At 44.8% G+C, this 14,865-nt stretch overlaps 1 protein-coding gene across 13 annotated transcripts in view; it reads left to right on the forward strand.

Moving 5' to 3' along the window:
- VPS13D (vacuolar protein sorting 13 homolog D) overlaps positions 1-14,865 on the forward strand; it is a 119,232-nt gene that overhangs the window by 47,897 nt on the left and 56,470 nt on the right. For 11 of the 13 annotated variants that reach the window (XM_083628340.1, XM_083628334.1, XM_083628344.1 and 8 more), the window contains 16 exons: positions 18-140; positions 1,303-1,377; positions 2,729-2,834; positions 3,469-3,621; positions 4,241-4,376; positions 6,157-6,204; positions 6,941-7,091; positions 8,118-8,328; positions 8,884-9,131; positions 9,504-9,695; positions 10,293-10,419; positions 10,622-10,764; positions 12,004-12,134; positions 12,481-12,656; positions 13,813-13,936; positions 14,034-14,269. In XM_083628340.1, coding sequence (XP_083484466.1) covers positions 18-140; positions 1,303-1,377; positions 2,729-2,834; positions 3,469-3,621; positions 4,241-4,376; positions 6,157-6,204; positions 6,941-7,091; positions 8,118-8,328; positions 8,884-9,131; positions 9,504-9,695; positions 10,293-10,419; positions 10,622-10,764; positions 12,004-12,134; positions 12,481-12,656; positions 13,813-13,936; positions 14,034-14,269 — 2,380 coding nt within the window. The remainder of the gene's footprint in view (positions 1-17; positions 141-1,302; positions 1,378-2,728; positions 2,835-3,468; positions 3,622-4,240; positions 4,377-6,156; positions 6,205-6,940; positions 7,092-8,117; positions 8,329-8,883; positions 9,132-9,503; positions 9,696-10,292; positions 10,420-10,621; positions 10,765-12,003; positions 12,135-12,480; positions 12,657-13,812; positions 13,937-14,033; positions 14,270-14,865) is intronic. The other 2 variants (XM_083628336.1, XM_083628337.1) reach the window with 1 other exon arrangement.

The following is a 14,865-nucleotide window of genomic DNA, read 5'->3' on the forward strand; positions in this document are numbered from 1 at the left end:
TCTCTGTCTGTCTCTAGAGCAGTATGCCAGCACCAAGCAATCATGGATGGCAGATTATTGCAAGCAGGAGAAGGAAGTAGAGGAAGTTGAATCTGAAGACTGGATGGGCTCTTCAGTTGACCCTCCATCCTTCGGACAAGGTATGACTTTTATTCCATTACAGTGGGCTTCTTTTTTTTTTTTTTAAGCTTGTGATTGCACATGCTGCACTGTAGCTATAGAATGAGACCGTCACAATATTACTCTTAGTAGAATGCTTAGGGCACTGCCTTTAGAGTTCTCCCCACTCTATGCTTCATTCCTCTCTGATAATTTGCTGTTGGGCAATTCGGCTTCAAACTGAGCGCTTGTTACCACCTGTCTGTAACTTCTATGTGCATAATACTCTATTACACAAAAGGTCTGTTGGTAGTGTAACCAGGCCACGGAGCCCTTTTCTGGCTCACTTTATTTCATGTTTACACCCTACTCGCAGTGGACATCCACACCAACACCCTTTCAGTCTCCTGTGTGGCCTCAAGCCCAACTTCCCAGTGTTTGTCCCAAGCTCCTACCTGTATTGCCAACCAGTCCCAATCTCTTAACCAGGATCCTGGCTCTTGCATGACCTTCCTTCCCGCTCTCCTAGCTGTATGGGCACAAGCCCCACTCAGATTGAGAAGACTGAATGGGCGCTGAAGCAACTTCTAAACCCTAGATTTTCCCATCCTCACTCCTTTGCCTTGGGACTGCTTCCCAGTCAGATGCCTCTGGTCTTACATCCCTCGTGCTATTAACAACTCTGAGAGAGAATGACTGAGATGGTAGGAGGGTCCTTGATACCCAAGGGGAAATACTGCATTGTGGCCTCTGTTAAAACCTTTGATCTCTGTCTTTTAAAAAGAAATAAATGATTTCTTCGATACAAAACCCTGAAAATGAAACGACGATATCAAGCTTTCTTTTGCACCTACTTTCCCCTAGTATCACTATATTTTTGTTGCTGTATTTCACACCCCCATTGTCCTGGTTCACATGCAGCGCTAAACCATGGTTTAATTTGATTGTGCAAAGCTAGCCTAGCATCTTAACCATGGCTTATTAACCACAGGTCAGCCACACCCATGATGGTTCATTTTTCATGGTTTACATTAACCATGGCTTGGTGTTGCATGTAAACCAGCTCAATGACAGGGGCTCTTTCTCTGGCCGTGTGGTACCCTTTCTGCTCATAACTTCCCCTCCTTTGGGTATGTGCAACAATCTTGCCTGTATATCTGCATTTTCCCCTTCCTTGCTAATGTTGTCTTTCCTGTCTGCCAGGCCTTCCTCTTGTCTACCTTAGAACTAGGAGTACAGCCAGTCTGACTAACCTAGAGCACCAGATGTATGCTAGAGGTACTGTATTGCAAAGTTGAGATGCTTTGCTCTTTCCCAGAAATGTCTTGTATAGCAGATCGTTGTTGCTTCTGTGTCACTTGTCAAAAGGAGCCAATGGGATCTGTTAAATTGCTTGCAGTGTTGCATAATTAAATCCTACTGGACATTGGGATATGTGTTGATCAAACTCAATATGAACCTTTTTTTATCAAAGCTGGCCAGGCTTTATTGAGCTCCTGTGGACATGCCCAGTTAGATTTCTCACTTCCCTTTCTTTGAATGGTGTAAATAAATAAAAACCTAAGCATCCACTTACTGGAAATGTCATTTCCGGTGAACTTACTTCACACGTTGGTGTGTTAGGGGTAAAATTAATGTTGCTGTGGAATCCAGGGCCTGAGAAGAAGGGTGCAGTCCTTGAGTTCCCAGCAGTCTCTCCTAGTGTGTAGGCTCAGCAAATGTTTCAATCAGTTTCCCACTGGACAGACAGATGTCCAGTAGGGGTTTTTATTTTATTTAGCATAAAGTAAATGAACATTCATGGCCTTTCCCAGCAAAAGTTCATAGACTTACAAACATAGAAACAAAGTAACGGAAACTTTATGAGTGATGAACCACCCTGTACGGATTGGTCCTAAAGCTGAGCTCTGCTTTTATACCTTTTAATATTGCCGCTAATGGCTATTAATTTCTCATCTTATAACTATTAGTATCTGTGCAAAACCTAACAATACGTTTGTTTAATGATTGGGTAATCTTTATAAGGCTAAAAATCCTTAAGACATGAAAGCACCGTTTTGATTCTATCTTAACTTCTGAGCTATAGCTCTCTGATGTCTCTGCAGAAAGTTCTCTTATACCTAACTCTGCACCTACACCTGCTCTATCACAAAAATGCAAACTCACAAAATATTCTTCAGTAAATTTCCACTCAGGCTTCGCAAACTAATATATAACAACTCAAAGGCTGGCCCCATTTTGAGTGAAATGGGGTTTGTACCCTACCTTTTTCACTAGCTGCCCCCGCCCCCGCTTTACCCAAGTGAAAAAGAAAAGTATTGCCTTCTTCCCTGCATGATGTTGTGCAGCAGGCAAGGATGCCAGGCTTCTCCTTAACTGGAAGCAATGCACAACACACTATTTGCAGTGTTTAAGGCAAATGAACAATCTAATCCAGTTGACTAGGAATTTTTTGGAGAGGGTGATCTCTAGCCCAGCATTTGAAAATTTGGGAGAAGGCTGTATTCAGCTGGTCAAGCTGGGAACGGTGCCCGTAGCTGGAGCAGCGTCTGATCCCAGCAAGAGAAGAATAAGCCCTGCAGGTCAGTGCCCATAGCTTCCTAACTTATTTTCCCTCCTTCCCTCACAGCTGAAATGAAGACGCCAAAACGCAGGCAGCCTTTTGTGCCATTTGCCCTGCGAAATCACACAGGTTGCACTCTGTGGTTTGCCACTTTGACAACAACACCGACCCGGTAAGGAATTTGGGGTGGGGAGGAGGAGGTGAATACAGACCTTGATTTGGTTTGTTTTAAAAATTATTTTATTAATAAATTCCACATAGCAAATTATCAAAACATATATTCATTATTTTTTCCCCTTCCCCCTTTAAATCCTGCCCCCCAAGACTTCCCTCAGCTCCTCTGATTTCTCAGCACATATTATTCTCTGCATGTTGTAAAATTATACATATCCTTACATTATCTATCTACCATGTTAACGCTTAATAAATTTGTGTATTCTTATTCAAAACCTGCCAAGGAGTCCCAATTCATTTTGTTGTCTTTTTAGATAAGTTGTAAAAAGCTCCCACTCTTCCTTAAAGTCACAGTTGCCCTTGTCCCGCAAATCGTATGTCGCTTTGGTTTGTTTTTAAAGTGTGTGTACACACACACACACACCCCCCAAACCTAGAGGTTCGAAGGATTCATTTTCTTGAAGCAGACTGGCAGATTTGTTCAGAGAGATTCTCGCCCTGTTGTGTCATGAAAATGCAAGGTGAAAGCAAGTTTATATGTTTGTCTGCGTAGGATAGACACTGAAGACTTTGAAGTTGGCAAAGCAAGGTCCACACAAAAACTGACAGTCTGGTATGACTTTTGCTTTTAGTGCTGCTCTCTCTCACAGCGGAAGCCCGGGAGTCATCCCGGAGGAAAACGGATCGTTTCTGGATGGCACGCATAAAGTCAGCGAGTGGCGAGAAGTTCTTACTGGTGAAGAGGTTCCCTTTGCATTTGAAGCCAAAGGGAAACAGCGACACAGGTGACACATACTGAAACCACATTGTGATTATCCACTGTGATGGCCTTGCATTTCGATGCTTCAGCTCTTGACTGTGCACCTTGGAGAAGGTAACCTTTAACTGGAATTTGAATGGCCCTTTAGTGGATCAACTGAAAGCTCCAGTGCGCTGCATGCAGCAAGTTCCAGGATCTGTTGCAGCAGCTCCCAGTAAGGTTGAGATCCCCTGTCTGAAAGCCTGGAGAGCCATGGCTAAATGTGGACAAGGTGCAGGGAACGGTTGACCTTCCACATGTTGTTGGATTCCAGCTCCCATCATCCCCAGCTAGCATAGCCAGATGGTCCGAGATAAAGAGAGTAGTTGTCCAGCAACATCTGGCAGGCCAGAGGTTCACTATCCCTGGTTGAGACAGTCCAGAGGTTCCTGGACCAGTGGTCTGACTCTGTATAAGGCAGCTTCATATGACCCAATAGTGTTGTGCTAGTTAAAGTCAACTGGTCCTTTAACCGGGAAGCATTTAGTTTTGCTGTCAAGAGATAATGCTCTTTTATTTTATTTTTTTGCAACAATGTGAATCTGGAAACTCTTCACTGTTCCTTTGGTCTTAATGTTAATCTGCTTCATTTTAAAACTTAACAGGCACACACACGACCTAAGAATTCACCAGCTGCAAGTGAGAGTAAATGGCTGGGAACAAGTCAGTCCTGTGTCGGTAGACAAAGTAGGAATATTTTTCCGGTATGCAGCTCCTGATAAGAGCACATCTTCCTCTACTGTAAGTCCTGATGCTTGCTTGCTTGCTTGCTTCCTTCCTCCCTCCCTCCCTCCCTCCCTCCCTCCCTCCCTCCCTCCCTCCCCCCCCCCCCATTTTAGTAGTTGATGCTGTTTGGCTGCAAAGTAGGTCTGTGCATTGATAAAAGACTACCAAAAAAAGCAAGTGGAAGATAAGGCTGTCAATAGTCGCTAGTATGATTGAGTTTCTCCTTTGCCCCCATGGTCAGATTCTGAATGCTAGCTGCTGGAAACCGCAGGAGGGGAGAGTTATCTTGTGCTCGAGTCCTGCTTACAGGTTTCCCATGGGCATCAGGCTGGCCACCATGAAAACAGTATGCTGTACTAGATGGCCCATTGGCCTAAACCTGCAGGCTCTTCTCATGTTCTTACGTGTATTAGAAAGGCATGTGAATGGGATGCGGGTGGCGCTGTGGTCTAAACCACTGAGCCTCTTGGGCTTGCCGATCAGAAGGTTGGCGGTTCGAATCCCCACAACAGGTTGAGCTCCAGTTGCTCTTTCCCAGCTCCTGCCAACCTAGCAGTTTGAAAGCGCACCAGTGCAAGTAGATAAATAGGTACCGCTGCAGCGGGAAGGTAAACAGCATTTCCCTGCACTCTGGCTTCCGTCACGGTGTTCCATTGCACTAGAAGTGGTTTAGTCATACTAGGCACATGACCTGGAAAACTGTCTGTGGACAAACGCTGGCTCCTTCTGCCTGAAAGCGAGATGAGCGCTGCAACCCCCTAGTTGCCTTTGACTGGACTTAACCGTCCAGGGGTCCTTTACCTTTTACCTTTACCTAGAAAGGCATGGCATACATTTGTAAGCTGCACAGAGATTTGCTGGATAATTAAATAGATTTTTTAAAATATAAAGTATATATACATGGACACTGTTTGTACAAAGCAAGATCCTCTCAAACTGCTACCAGCCTGTTTGTCATCATAAGTGAGCCAATGTGCTCCAGGGACTTCGTTGTTCTCTGCAAAGATGACAATTGTGGCTAAAAGCCGGATGTCTGCCTTAAAACTACACTGTTGTTGTTGGCTTCTGTCTGTCTCCAGATGAAATGTGTGGCAATAACACTTGAGGGTTATTGTTCCGTTACCCTTGAAGGAATATCTGACTGGCATCTGTAGCCACTCCTTGGGACAAAGGAAGGGCAAAACATGGCTGAGAAACTTAGAACAGCTTTTCTCAAACTTGGCACCTTCCAGATGTTGTTGGACTACACCATCCCTGAGCATTGGTTATGCTTGTTGGGGCTGATGGGAGTTGGAGTCCAGCAACAGCTACAGGGGGCACCAGGTTGAGAAAGATGGTTTAGAGCCTTTGGGCTTAGACTTTGGGGACAAGTTTCCATCAGTGAAGTGGAATCAAAATGGGCTGTTAGCATAACTGAAGGTTTCTGGCTTTGGGAAACAGAGAGAGGGTGGCGTGAGCGTTTCACTAGCGATGCAAATATGAATTAAATCATTTACTTGGAATTCTTGCCATTATATATCCATTACCCGGGATTTATTTTTGCAAACATGAAAATGGCATGGGCAGTTACACTTTGCTGTACAGATTATTATCAGTGTAGTTCTGACACTTTTCTGGCAGTGGATGTATTTTTTGAAAGGCGGAAGGAAAAAGATGCTCCCCTTTCATTTGCTAACCTCCCCAGCCCTTTCTGCGGGTTGCTGTTTGTCTACTGTCTATCAGAGAAATACCATCCTCTGTGAAGAGCTGGCAAGCTTCCTAATGGCTGTTTTCGGCTTTTCTTTTTCTTTCCTAGGTTGGCAGCCCAATTAGCAGAACAAACATCATACATCCACATGTTTATGTGAGTAGTGAATTCTCCCTTGAGCTTTGCGGTGTGTACAATATACATTAAGAGGGGCATTCTTCTGAGGCATTGGGATGAATCTCATTTCATTTGAGTATCAAAGTTGTTTGGCAAAGCAGATACAGAAGAAAGAGTCACAGGACGTGACATCATGCTTAGAGTGGATATATCCATGACTGCATTTAGCTTACCTCTTCACATCTTAGTTGCATTGTAGGTTTTCTCTCCCCTTTTGACACTTTAAATAACTTTTGGCAGTTAAAAATCTCTAGACATTCAAGCAGAACATTAATGGCCGCATCTATAAAAGGATGTTTAAGCAGGCTGGGGGCAGGGGTTGAAAGTGGTTCATGGGTGCAAGACAATATAAGTATTTTTTATTTTTATTTTTAAGTAAATCCTTCAGAATTCCAACATGTATGCTTGGGTAAATAAAGCAGACATTTAAATCTAACAGAAAATTAGTATTTTATATTTCTTTTAGGCCTACGCCCCCACAAAACAATGTACAAACAAGAGCAAGGCAAAATATAACGCTCTAATAGCCGCATTAGCCAAACATAGGGCATTATTTCAGAAGCGGCTTTGTAACTCCCAAGCTAATTGTGATCTCAGTTTAATGCAGGATTGAAGAGAAAGGTTTTCGGGGCTCATATAAATGCTCATACAAGTCAATAGGAAGGGAGTTCCAAAGGTCTTGGGACCCCCACTGATAAGCCCTGTATTTTTGCAGTTTTCTTCATTGCCTCCAGTCCGAGTGGTATTTGCAGTCACCATGGAAGGCAGCGCTCGGAAGGTAATAACTGTCCGTTCGGCCTTGATTGTGAAAAACAAACTGGAGACGCCTATGGAACTCAGGCTAGACAGCCCTTCAGCACCAGACAGTAAGTGTGTGTCTTCATTTTTTAAGGTCCTGCAGAACTGCAGTGCCTTAGGCGGGATGCTTTCCCTTTCTGGATTCTTAATATTACCAGTGGTGTAAGATAGCCGTGCTTAAGGAATTCTTCTTTCAGCCCCCAATAGAGATCATTGGTAGAGCATCATCTGCTTTGCATGCAGAAGGTCCTACATTCAATCCCTGGCTTCTTTGGGTAGGAGTGAGGCTGTCCCCTGCCTGAAACCCTGGAAAGCTCCTGTCACTCAAGCATGGATAGTACTGAGCCATTAACCTGACTCCGTAGACGGTCGGTTCCTATTCCTGCAGACACCTGAGTGCTGCAAGCCTGTGCATAGTTACCTTGCAGTACGCTCCATTGAGTATAGCAGGACGTGCATGCGTAGAACTACACTTTTGAAGACTTACGTACTGTAGCTTCAGTCTTTGTGGACCAAAGGCATGAACTGTAGCCTTCCATTCACCCCCACACCCCCACATGCCCTTAGATAAAGACAGAAAAGCAAAGGGGGGGGTAGGAGGAATCCGAGGTACTATGATACAAATTGAGGCCAAAAGGCCCAGCAGTGTAAGATAAAGGCGAGACCCATGACAGTTCAGAGCAGAGGTTCTCCTTTGAAGGGTGAATGTAAAAAGAGCTCTGCTAAGTCTGGCCAAAGGTCCATATAGTCCAGCGTCCTGTCCTCACAGGCCAGATGCCATATGTTTCTGGAAAGCCTGCAAGGAGGACCTGAGCACATCAGCCTTCTCCCCCTTTGTGATTTCTTCAGCTAGTATTGAGAGGCATGCTACTTCTGACAGCAGAAGGGAGAGAGCATAGTCATTGTGACCAGCAGCCATTGATAGATTTCTCCTCCATGAATTTGTCTAATCCTCTTTTAAAGCCATGCAATCTGGTGGCCATCACTGCCTCTTGCAGGAGCAGATTCATCATTTCAACTATGTGCTCTGCACTTTTGTCTGTCCTGAAACTGATGTATTGCAAGCATATTTTGCATTTCTCATTTGGTTGCAGAGCCTGTAGTGCTGCCTTCGGTCATGCCGGGGGATTCTTTTGCTATTCCCCTGCATCTGACATCCTGGCGACTTCAGGCCAGGCCGAAGGGGATGGGAGTTTTCTTCTGCAAGTCTCCGATCCACTGGACAAATGTGCAGAAGACCTCAGAGGTCAGCAGCAGCAAACGAGAGTGCCATGCGATGGAGTCTGAAAACAGCCGTTTCTTCAGGTGACTTGGGTCTTGGTGAAACTGCACTGTTTGCTTCTCCAGTTCCTTATAGAAACAGTGTTGTATGCTGGCAGAGGCTATCGAGAAATGAAGAAAAGGAAGTATATAGAAAACAACATGGCCGAGGTGTTTTGTGTTTGAGATCTGTCCATTTTGCTCCAAGGGTAGTGAAAAGAAACCATCACGTGGGAGGGAGAAATATGGACAGGCTACCATTTGATGGCAGCTGAGTAGCTGGCTGTGCTACCTAATTTGTGTCGTTAACCCTGCGACTTTTCTGCTTTTTTTACAAAAAGAAACACAGCATTGCGTAAAACAGCAAACCAAACAATACGATGAATAGAATTGTTGCTACAGGCAGGTTCTCCTAAAATGGGCCGCCTTGACCTGCTGCCTGAAGTCCAGCCTTGAGCTTCTTTAGGAGAAGGAGTTGCAAAAAAATGGTACCACCTCAGAGATGCCCCACAGCACTCCGGAGAGTGGGGGAAACATAGAAAAACATTTCTTCAAAAGGCAACGTCCGTGACTCATACGTATCTTGCCTTTCCCTTACAGGTTTTGTGTCGCCATAAAGAAAGAGAATTACCCAGATTATATGCCCTCCAACATCTTTTCCGACAGCGCTAAGCAGATTTTCAGGCAGCCCGGACACACCATTTATCTCCTTCCGACCGTGGTGCTCTGTAACCTGCTGCCTTGTGAACTGGAGTTTTACGTGAAAGGGATGCCCATTAATGGGACCCTGAAACCTGGGAAAGAGGCGGTACTGCATACAGCCGACACTTCGCAGAACATTGAGCTTGGTAAGGCACCCAGGGATTATTTGTGGCTTAAGCTATAGGACGTCAAGACCAAAGCACAAGTTTGCTATGGCTGCCAAAGGTCCCTTTATCCCTCATTTATCCCAAGAGAGTTCCTTGGAAGTAACTAATTGTTTTTTAAAAACAACTTTTAAAAATTGTACTTTGGATGCACTGTCTGGATGTACCAGGATTCAAATCACACCATGGCTATCACATTTGTTCATACAGTGCAGTTGTTGGAAGGGAGGACACTATTTACAAAAAAAAGGGGGGGGGTTTCTTGCTTTGTTCTCCAATCTCCCCCAAATGGTGAAAGGTGCCCCATAAGAACGGTCAAGAAGAGAGCACACATTTCTTTCTTTTCAATTTCAGGAGTCTCCCTTGAAAACTTTCCACAGTGCAAGGAGCTTTTAATACCCCCCGGAACACAGAACTACATTGTGCGGATGCGAATGTACGACGTTAACAAGCGGCAGATGAATCTCACCATAAGGATCGTGTGTCGCGCTGAAGGGTCCTTGAAGATATTTATTTCAGCACCGTATTGGCTCCTCAACAAAACAGGTAAATCTGGTCTAACTTCTTACGGATGTAAGAATTCCTCACCTGAAAATGAGAGGTCTGCTTAGGTCAGGTTAGGCTTACTGAATTTGATAATTGCTTCTCACCACAAAGATTCCTAAAGCAATTTACAACCAGAATAAGAAAACAGTAATCAAAATACATGAATCACTTTAAAAACGTAATCTAAATACAAACACCCAGTCATTGATGCTCTGCCCAGTGAGAGAGATGGAACTCTCCACCCCTCATCTGCTTGCCCCCACCACCTGGTATGCGTTCCAGGCTTGCAGTTCATTGAATATTTCTGACCATGGGATCATACCCAGTAGCTCCTCCGTCCCTCTTTGGTCCATTCCTTTTGAACTGGTTATACCCCTCAATTCCTACATTCCAGTCATGAGTCTCATCCCACCAGGTTTCAATAATGCCTACCGGGTCGTATTTCCTGTGTCGAGATAAGGAAATTGGTTTTAAAGCAATGTTTAAATGATACACACAGAATAAGTGAGTCCATCTAGTTCTGTGATGATGCAACTAACAGAGCATTCAAGTTCAGATTCAGAGGCTAACAGCCATCTGGTTGGTTTCTTTTTAAAGGGTTGCCGCTGATCTTCAGACAAGATAATGCCAAGATTGATGCAGCAGGCCAGTTTGAAGAACATGAGTTGGCCAGAAGCCTGAGCCCTCTCCTCTTCTGTTATGCTGACAAAGAACAGCCAAACCTGTAAGCTTTGGTGACGGGACATTACGAGAGAACCGTGCAGTGGCAAAATGTTGTGGTGGAATTGGAAAATTGATTCTGTGACAACTGAAATATGACCATTTAATTGGGTCCAGACTGCACTGTAGGTTCTTAAGGCTCGTCTAAATCAGCAGAATCGTATGGATTGCTGAAGTAGTATATCTCATTGTCTTCCTTGCTGCAGTTGCACAATGAGAGTTGGAAGAGGAATCCACCCTGAAGGTATGCCCGGTTGGTGCCAAGGCTTCTCGCTGGATGGAGGCAGTGGGGTCAGAGCCCTTAAAGTGATCCAACAAGGAAACCGGCCAGGCCTTATTTATAACATTGGTAAGAACTTGTATGGCTAATAATTGAGGCCATCATATTAAATAATTTACTTGTTTGTTGATTCTAAAGCAGTTTGCGTCACAAAATTGTAGTCACAAAATTCAAGAGACAGTGGTTTGGTTTGGATTCATTGATACATTCTGGATTATTGTTAACATGCATGAATTTCAGGCAAAGAGATCAGAAGCTTTCCCATTAACCATGATTCATTATTGGCCTGAGCCTGAAATTCTGATTAATGGTGGGTAGGGTTTACAGAGACAAGCCAGAATCATAAAGCATGATTTGACGTTACCTTATTTCCCTATGCAAGGAGTAGGGAATCTTTGGCCTGCCAGATGCTGCTGAACTACAACTCCCATCAGCCCCAGAAAGCAAAGCCAGGGTAGGTGGCAGTTGTAGTTCTGCAGCATCTGGAGGGCCAAAGGTTCCCCATAACTGCCCCTAAGCCATAAGAAAGGAGGGGAAAGCAGCAGCAGAAGAAGAAGCTGCCTCTTCATTGCGCTTGGATCCAGCTCCACAACCCTCTGAATTGCTGCCTGTCATGCAGCTGTGAAGGGTTCTGGTGAATGGGAAGTTGAATAGTCATCTATATCTGTTGCCAAATTTCAAACTCTGTACAAGGTGGGGAAGTGGAGGGAGGTATAAGGTCTAGGACCAACCTTGACAGATAGCCACTTCAGTATGGATTACAGGTAGATGGGTAAAAATAATACCTTTGGGCAGACGTCTGGTCCAGAAGCATTGCAAATGGATTGTCCTGTAAACTGCATCATATAACTACTTAAACTAAATAATAACTAAATGGCATCAGTCTTTGTGATCGGACTGTGTTATACCACTGGGCTGAGGAGCAATGTGTGTGTGGCAGCATAGTACTTTTACTGATAAACCATATTTTATTAGACCAACTCCACTGTTTCTAAACCACCCCTATCGATTGGAGAGAGAAAGTCCTTCTTCCTGCAACGCATAGCTAACCTACGGAACTCACTCCCACAGGAGGCAGGGATGGCCACCGACTGATGGCTTTAAAAAGAGGATCAGGCAAACTCATGGAGGAGGAGAAAGCTATCAATGGTTACTGGTCATATTGGCTATGCTCTGCCTCCATGGCCAGTCACAGTAATGCTCTTGAATACCAGTTGCTGGGAAAAGCAATAAAATGCCTAAATTTCTTTTGAAGGCTGTGGAGCCCCAGATGCTGCATGTTCTAACTGTGGCTGTATTTATTACCAGGTATCGATGTCAAGAAGGGCAGAGGTCGCTACATTGACACCTGTATGGTAACGTTTGCCCCTCGCTACCTGCTAGATAATAAATCCATGCACAAGCTTGCCTTTGCACAGCGGGCGTTTGCCAGGGGACAGGTAAGAAAGCTTCCATTCCCTCTAAGCAGTTTTAGTGTTACTGCATAAGAGTCTTCCAGCCTTGTATAATAAGCCCTCAATAAGTTAACTAGCCCTCTAGGGCCTGGCAGTGGAAGGACTCTGTACTGGGCGCAGAACAGGGGCAGAGCACCATGTGGTGTTGATGTAAATAATGCCAATCCAAAGGAAATCTGTCCTTCAGGTAGACCTGTTGCTCTTCATGCTAACTAACATTTAGGCATGCCCTGTGTTTTCTTTATGTGGGTTAAAGAAAACCAACAATTGATCGCTCGCCTTGGGGCCATGCAAAATGGTAAATGCTGTTGGCTGATGCATGTTGTTTCAGGGCACATCGAACCCAGATGGCTACATCTCCACCCTCCCTGGCTCCAGTGTCGTGTTCCACTGGCCGCGCAACGATTACGACCAGCTGCTTTGCGTCCGGCTCATGGACGTTCCAAACTGCATTTGGTCTGGAGGCTTTGAAGTCAACAAAAACAATTCCTTCCATATCAATATGAGGTAGTTTCGGTCGTGTGGATGCTGCTGCTTTAATACATCTAAAACACATGTGTAGGCATACTCCTTAGTAGTTGTTGTGCAAGACAGAATTTGATATGGGCTTACCATTGTGATTCTAGAGAGCAGTGAATTCCTATCTGCCTATAGGCCCAGTTCATATATCAGAGTATTTTTAATGGCTTAATGTGAACATGCCTATTTGTGCTGATTTGATCCTCCCTTTAGTGTGCAGAGGAAACAAACCATGATCCGTGCCTTAGCATTATGCCTGAACCATGGTTTGTTTCACTTGCAACAAACAAAGTTTTTCTTGATTTGCTTGAGCTGGGGAGCAAAACAAACCACAATCACCGAGTTAGTGGTAGTGCTAAGTCAAGGATAATACGTTTTTTCTCTCCATCTGGGTTGACTGAAGCTTCCAGGAAGATGGAGTATGTCTCCCTGTCACCCAGGAAGTCAGGGAAACCACTTAGCTTAGTGCCGCTCTTGCAGATTCCTCCTCCTGTTCTTTCTTTCACCTTTGGAACAGCTTCTCCTCTCAGTGTCTTTTCTCTATCATTCCTGAATTAACTTCTCTTGCTTTCAAATGCAAAATCTCTTGGTTTCAGTCGTAGCACAGCTCTGTCTTCAAGGTTTTCACACCTGCCGCTACCTGAATGAGCTCCTTCTCAAGTCTCTGGCAACACACCTTCCTCCAATGCTCATTCTAGCCACCTCCTCCGAAATGAGCTCCAGAAAGTCAGGCAAAAGAGAACCACAGATATACTGGCCATCGGCTGATAGCTGTGTGTGTAATTTCTCCCTCCTCATTGGATCTACTCTGCCTTGCTTGCTTGACCTTAAGAGTTTCCCTCTCCATGACCTCTGTCTTCCAGACAGTCCCTGGGCTCTGACAACCCTAGAGCAAAAGTAGACAAAACTAGGTTTCTTCATTGACAGTGCATTGATTCTAAGTTAATTCTAAGTTCACATTACGCCCATTATTTTTGGATGTGCCAATATTTGGGACAGGTATGCCGGCATGTGAAAGCATTGTTGATTTCTAGCTCTCACTTTCATGAAGATTTAAAACTGTGAGCCATTACTTAAACCTATTGGTTTTGCAAGGTGCTTTCCTGGTTTGTGACGCTAACCAGACTGGTTCTGTTTTCTGCAGGGACACCCTTGGGAAATGCTACTTTCTACGAGTAGAGATCACTCTGAAGGGAGCTACATACCGTGTTTCGTTCAGCGACACCATCCAGTTACCACCCCCGTTCCGCATAGACAACTTTTCCAAGGTGACGGACCATTTCGTAGTATAACGGCCTGTAACAAAAACGTTTCTGGGACTTGGTGCTAATGGTTCACCCCTTTGTGACATCCCCGTTGCTCTAGGTCCCGATCGTCTTTGCTCAGCACGGTGTTGCAGAACCACGGCTCAGCACAGAAGTCAAGCCAACAACCTCTTTAGATTATGCCTGGGACGAGCCCACCCTTCTGCCTTACATAACCCTGACCGTCAAAGGAGCTGGCTCCTCCGAAATCAGCTGCAGCATGGATGACTTCCAAGACAGCAAGCAGCTCTATTATGAGAACTTCATTTATATTGCTGCAACGTACACTTTCTCAGGGTAACCTCTCTTTTTAAACATCAATTATTTGCAGCGTTTATCTCTCCCCCCCCCCCCTTTAACCAAATGGCTGTCGGAGCAGCTTAAAAAAAATAAAATCAGTTCTAGGACTGCAGCCTAAGAATGCTTTTCCCGTTCATAGGCCAGAGGCAGAACAAGGCACTTTGTTAAAATGAGCACGCTTTACAAAAGAACTATTGATAGCTTTATTGTGGGAGGAGCTTATAACATAACTCATAACTAGGTAACATATTTAGAATGTAGTAAGTCTCCCCAAGCCCAGTCTCCTTACCTGGAAGTGGCTGCTACAATGGAAGCCCCCTCCCCACCCCCACCCCCACCCCAGACTGCAGAAGCAGCACAGGCAGTGTTGAAGATCTTCCTTAGGGTGCCTGGAATAACACCACAGCGGCATTCAAGGCATGGGGGAAGTAGGAAGGACACTGTGGTGGTGGGAAAGAGGCTGTTTTTGGCTCAGTTTCCATTCTGAGCCACCTATGGGGTCGTAATGCTCGCCTTGGGCTGAAAGTGAGCGATTTGATTCACCGATTACCATTCTGTGAATCTAGGAAACATCGCCATTTGAAGCAGAAATC

Source organism: Podarcis filfolensis (assembly GCF_964270895.1).
Source record: "Podarcis filfolensis genome assembly, chromosome: 8".
Classification (NCBI taxonomy): Eukaryota; Metazoa; Chordata; class Lepidosauria; order Squamata; family Lacertidae; genus Podarcis; species Podarcis filfolensis.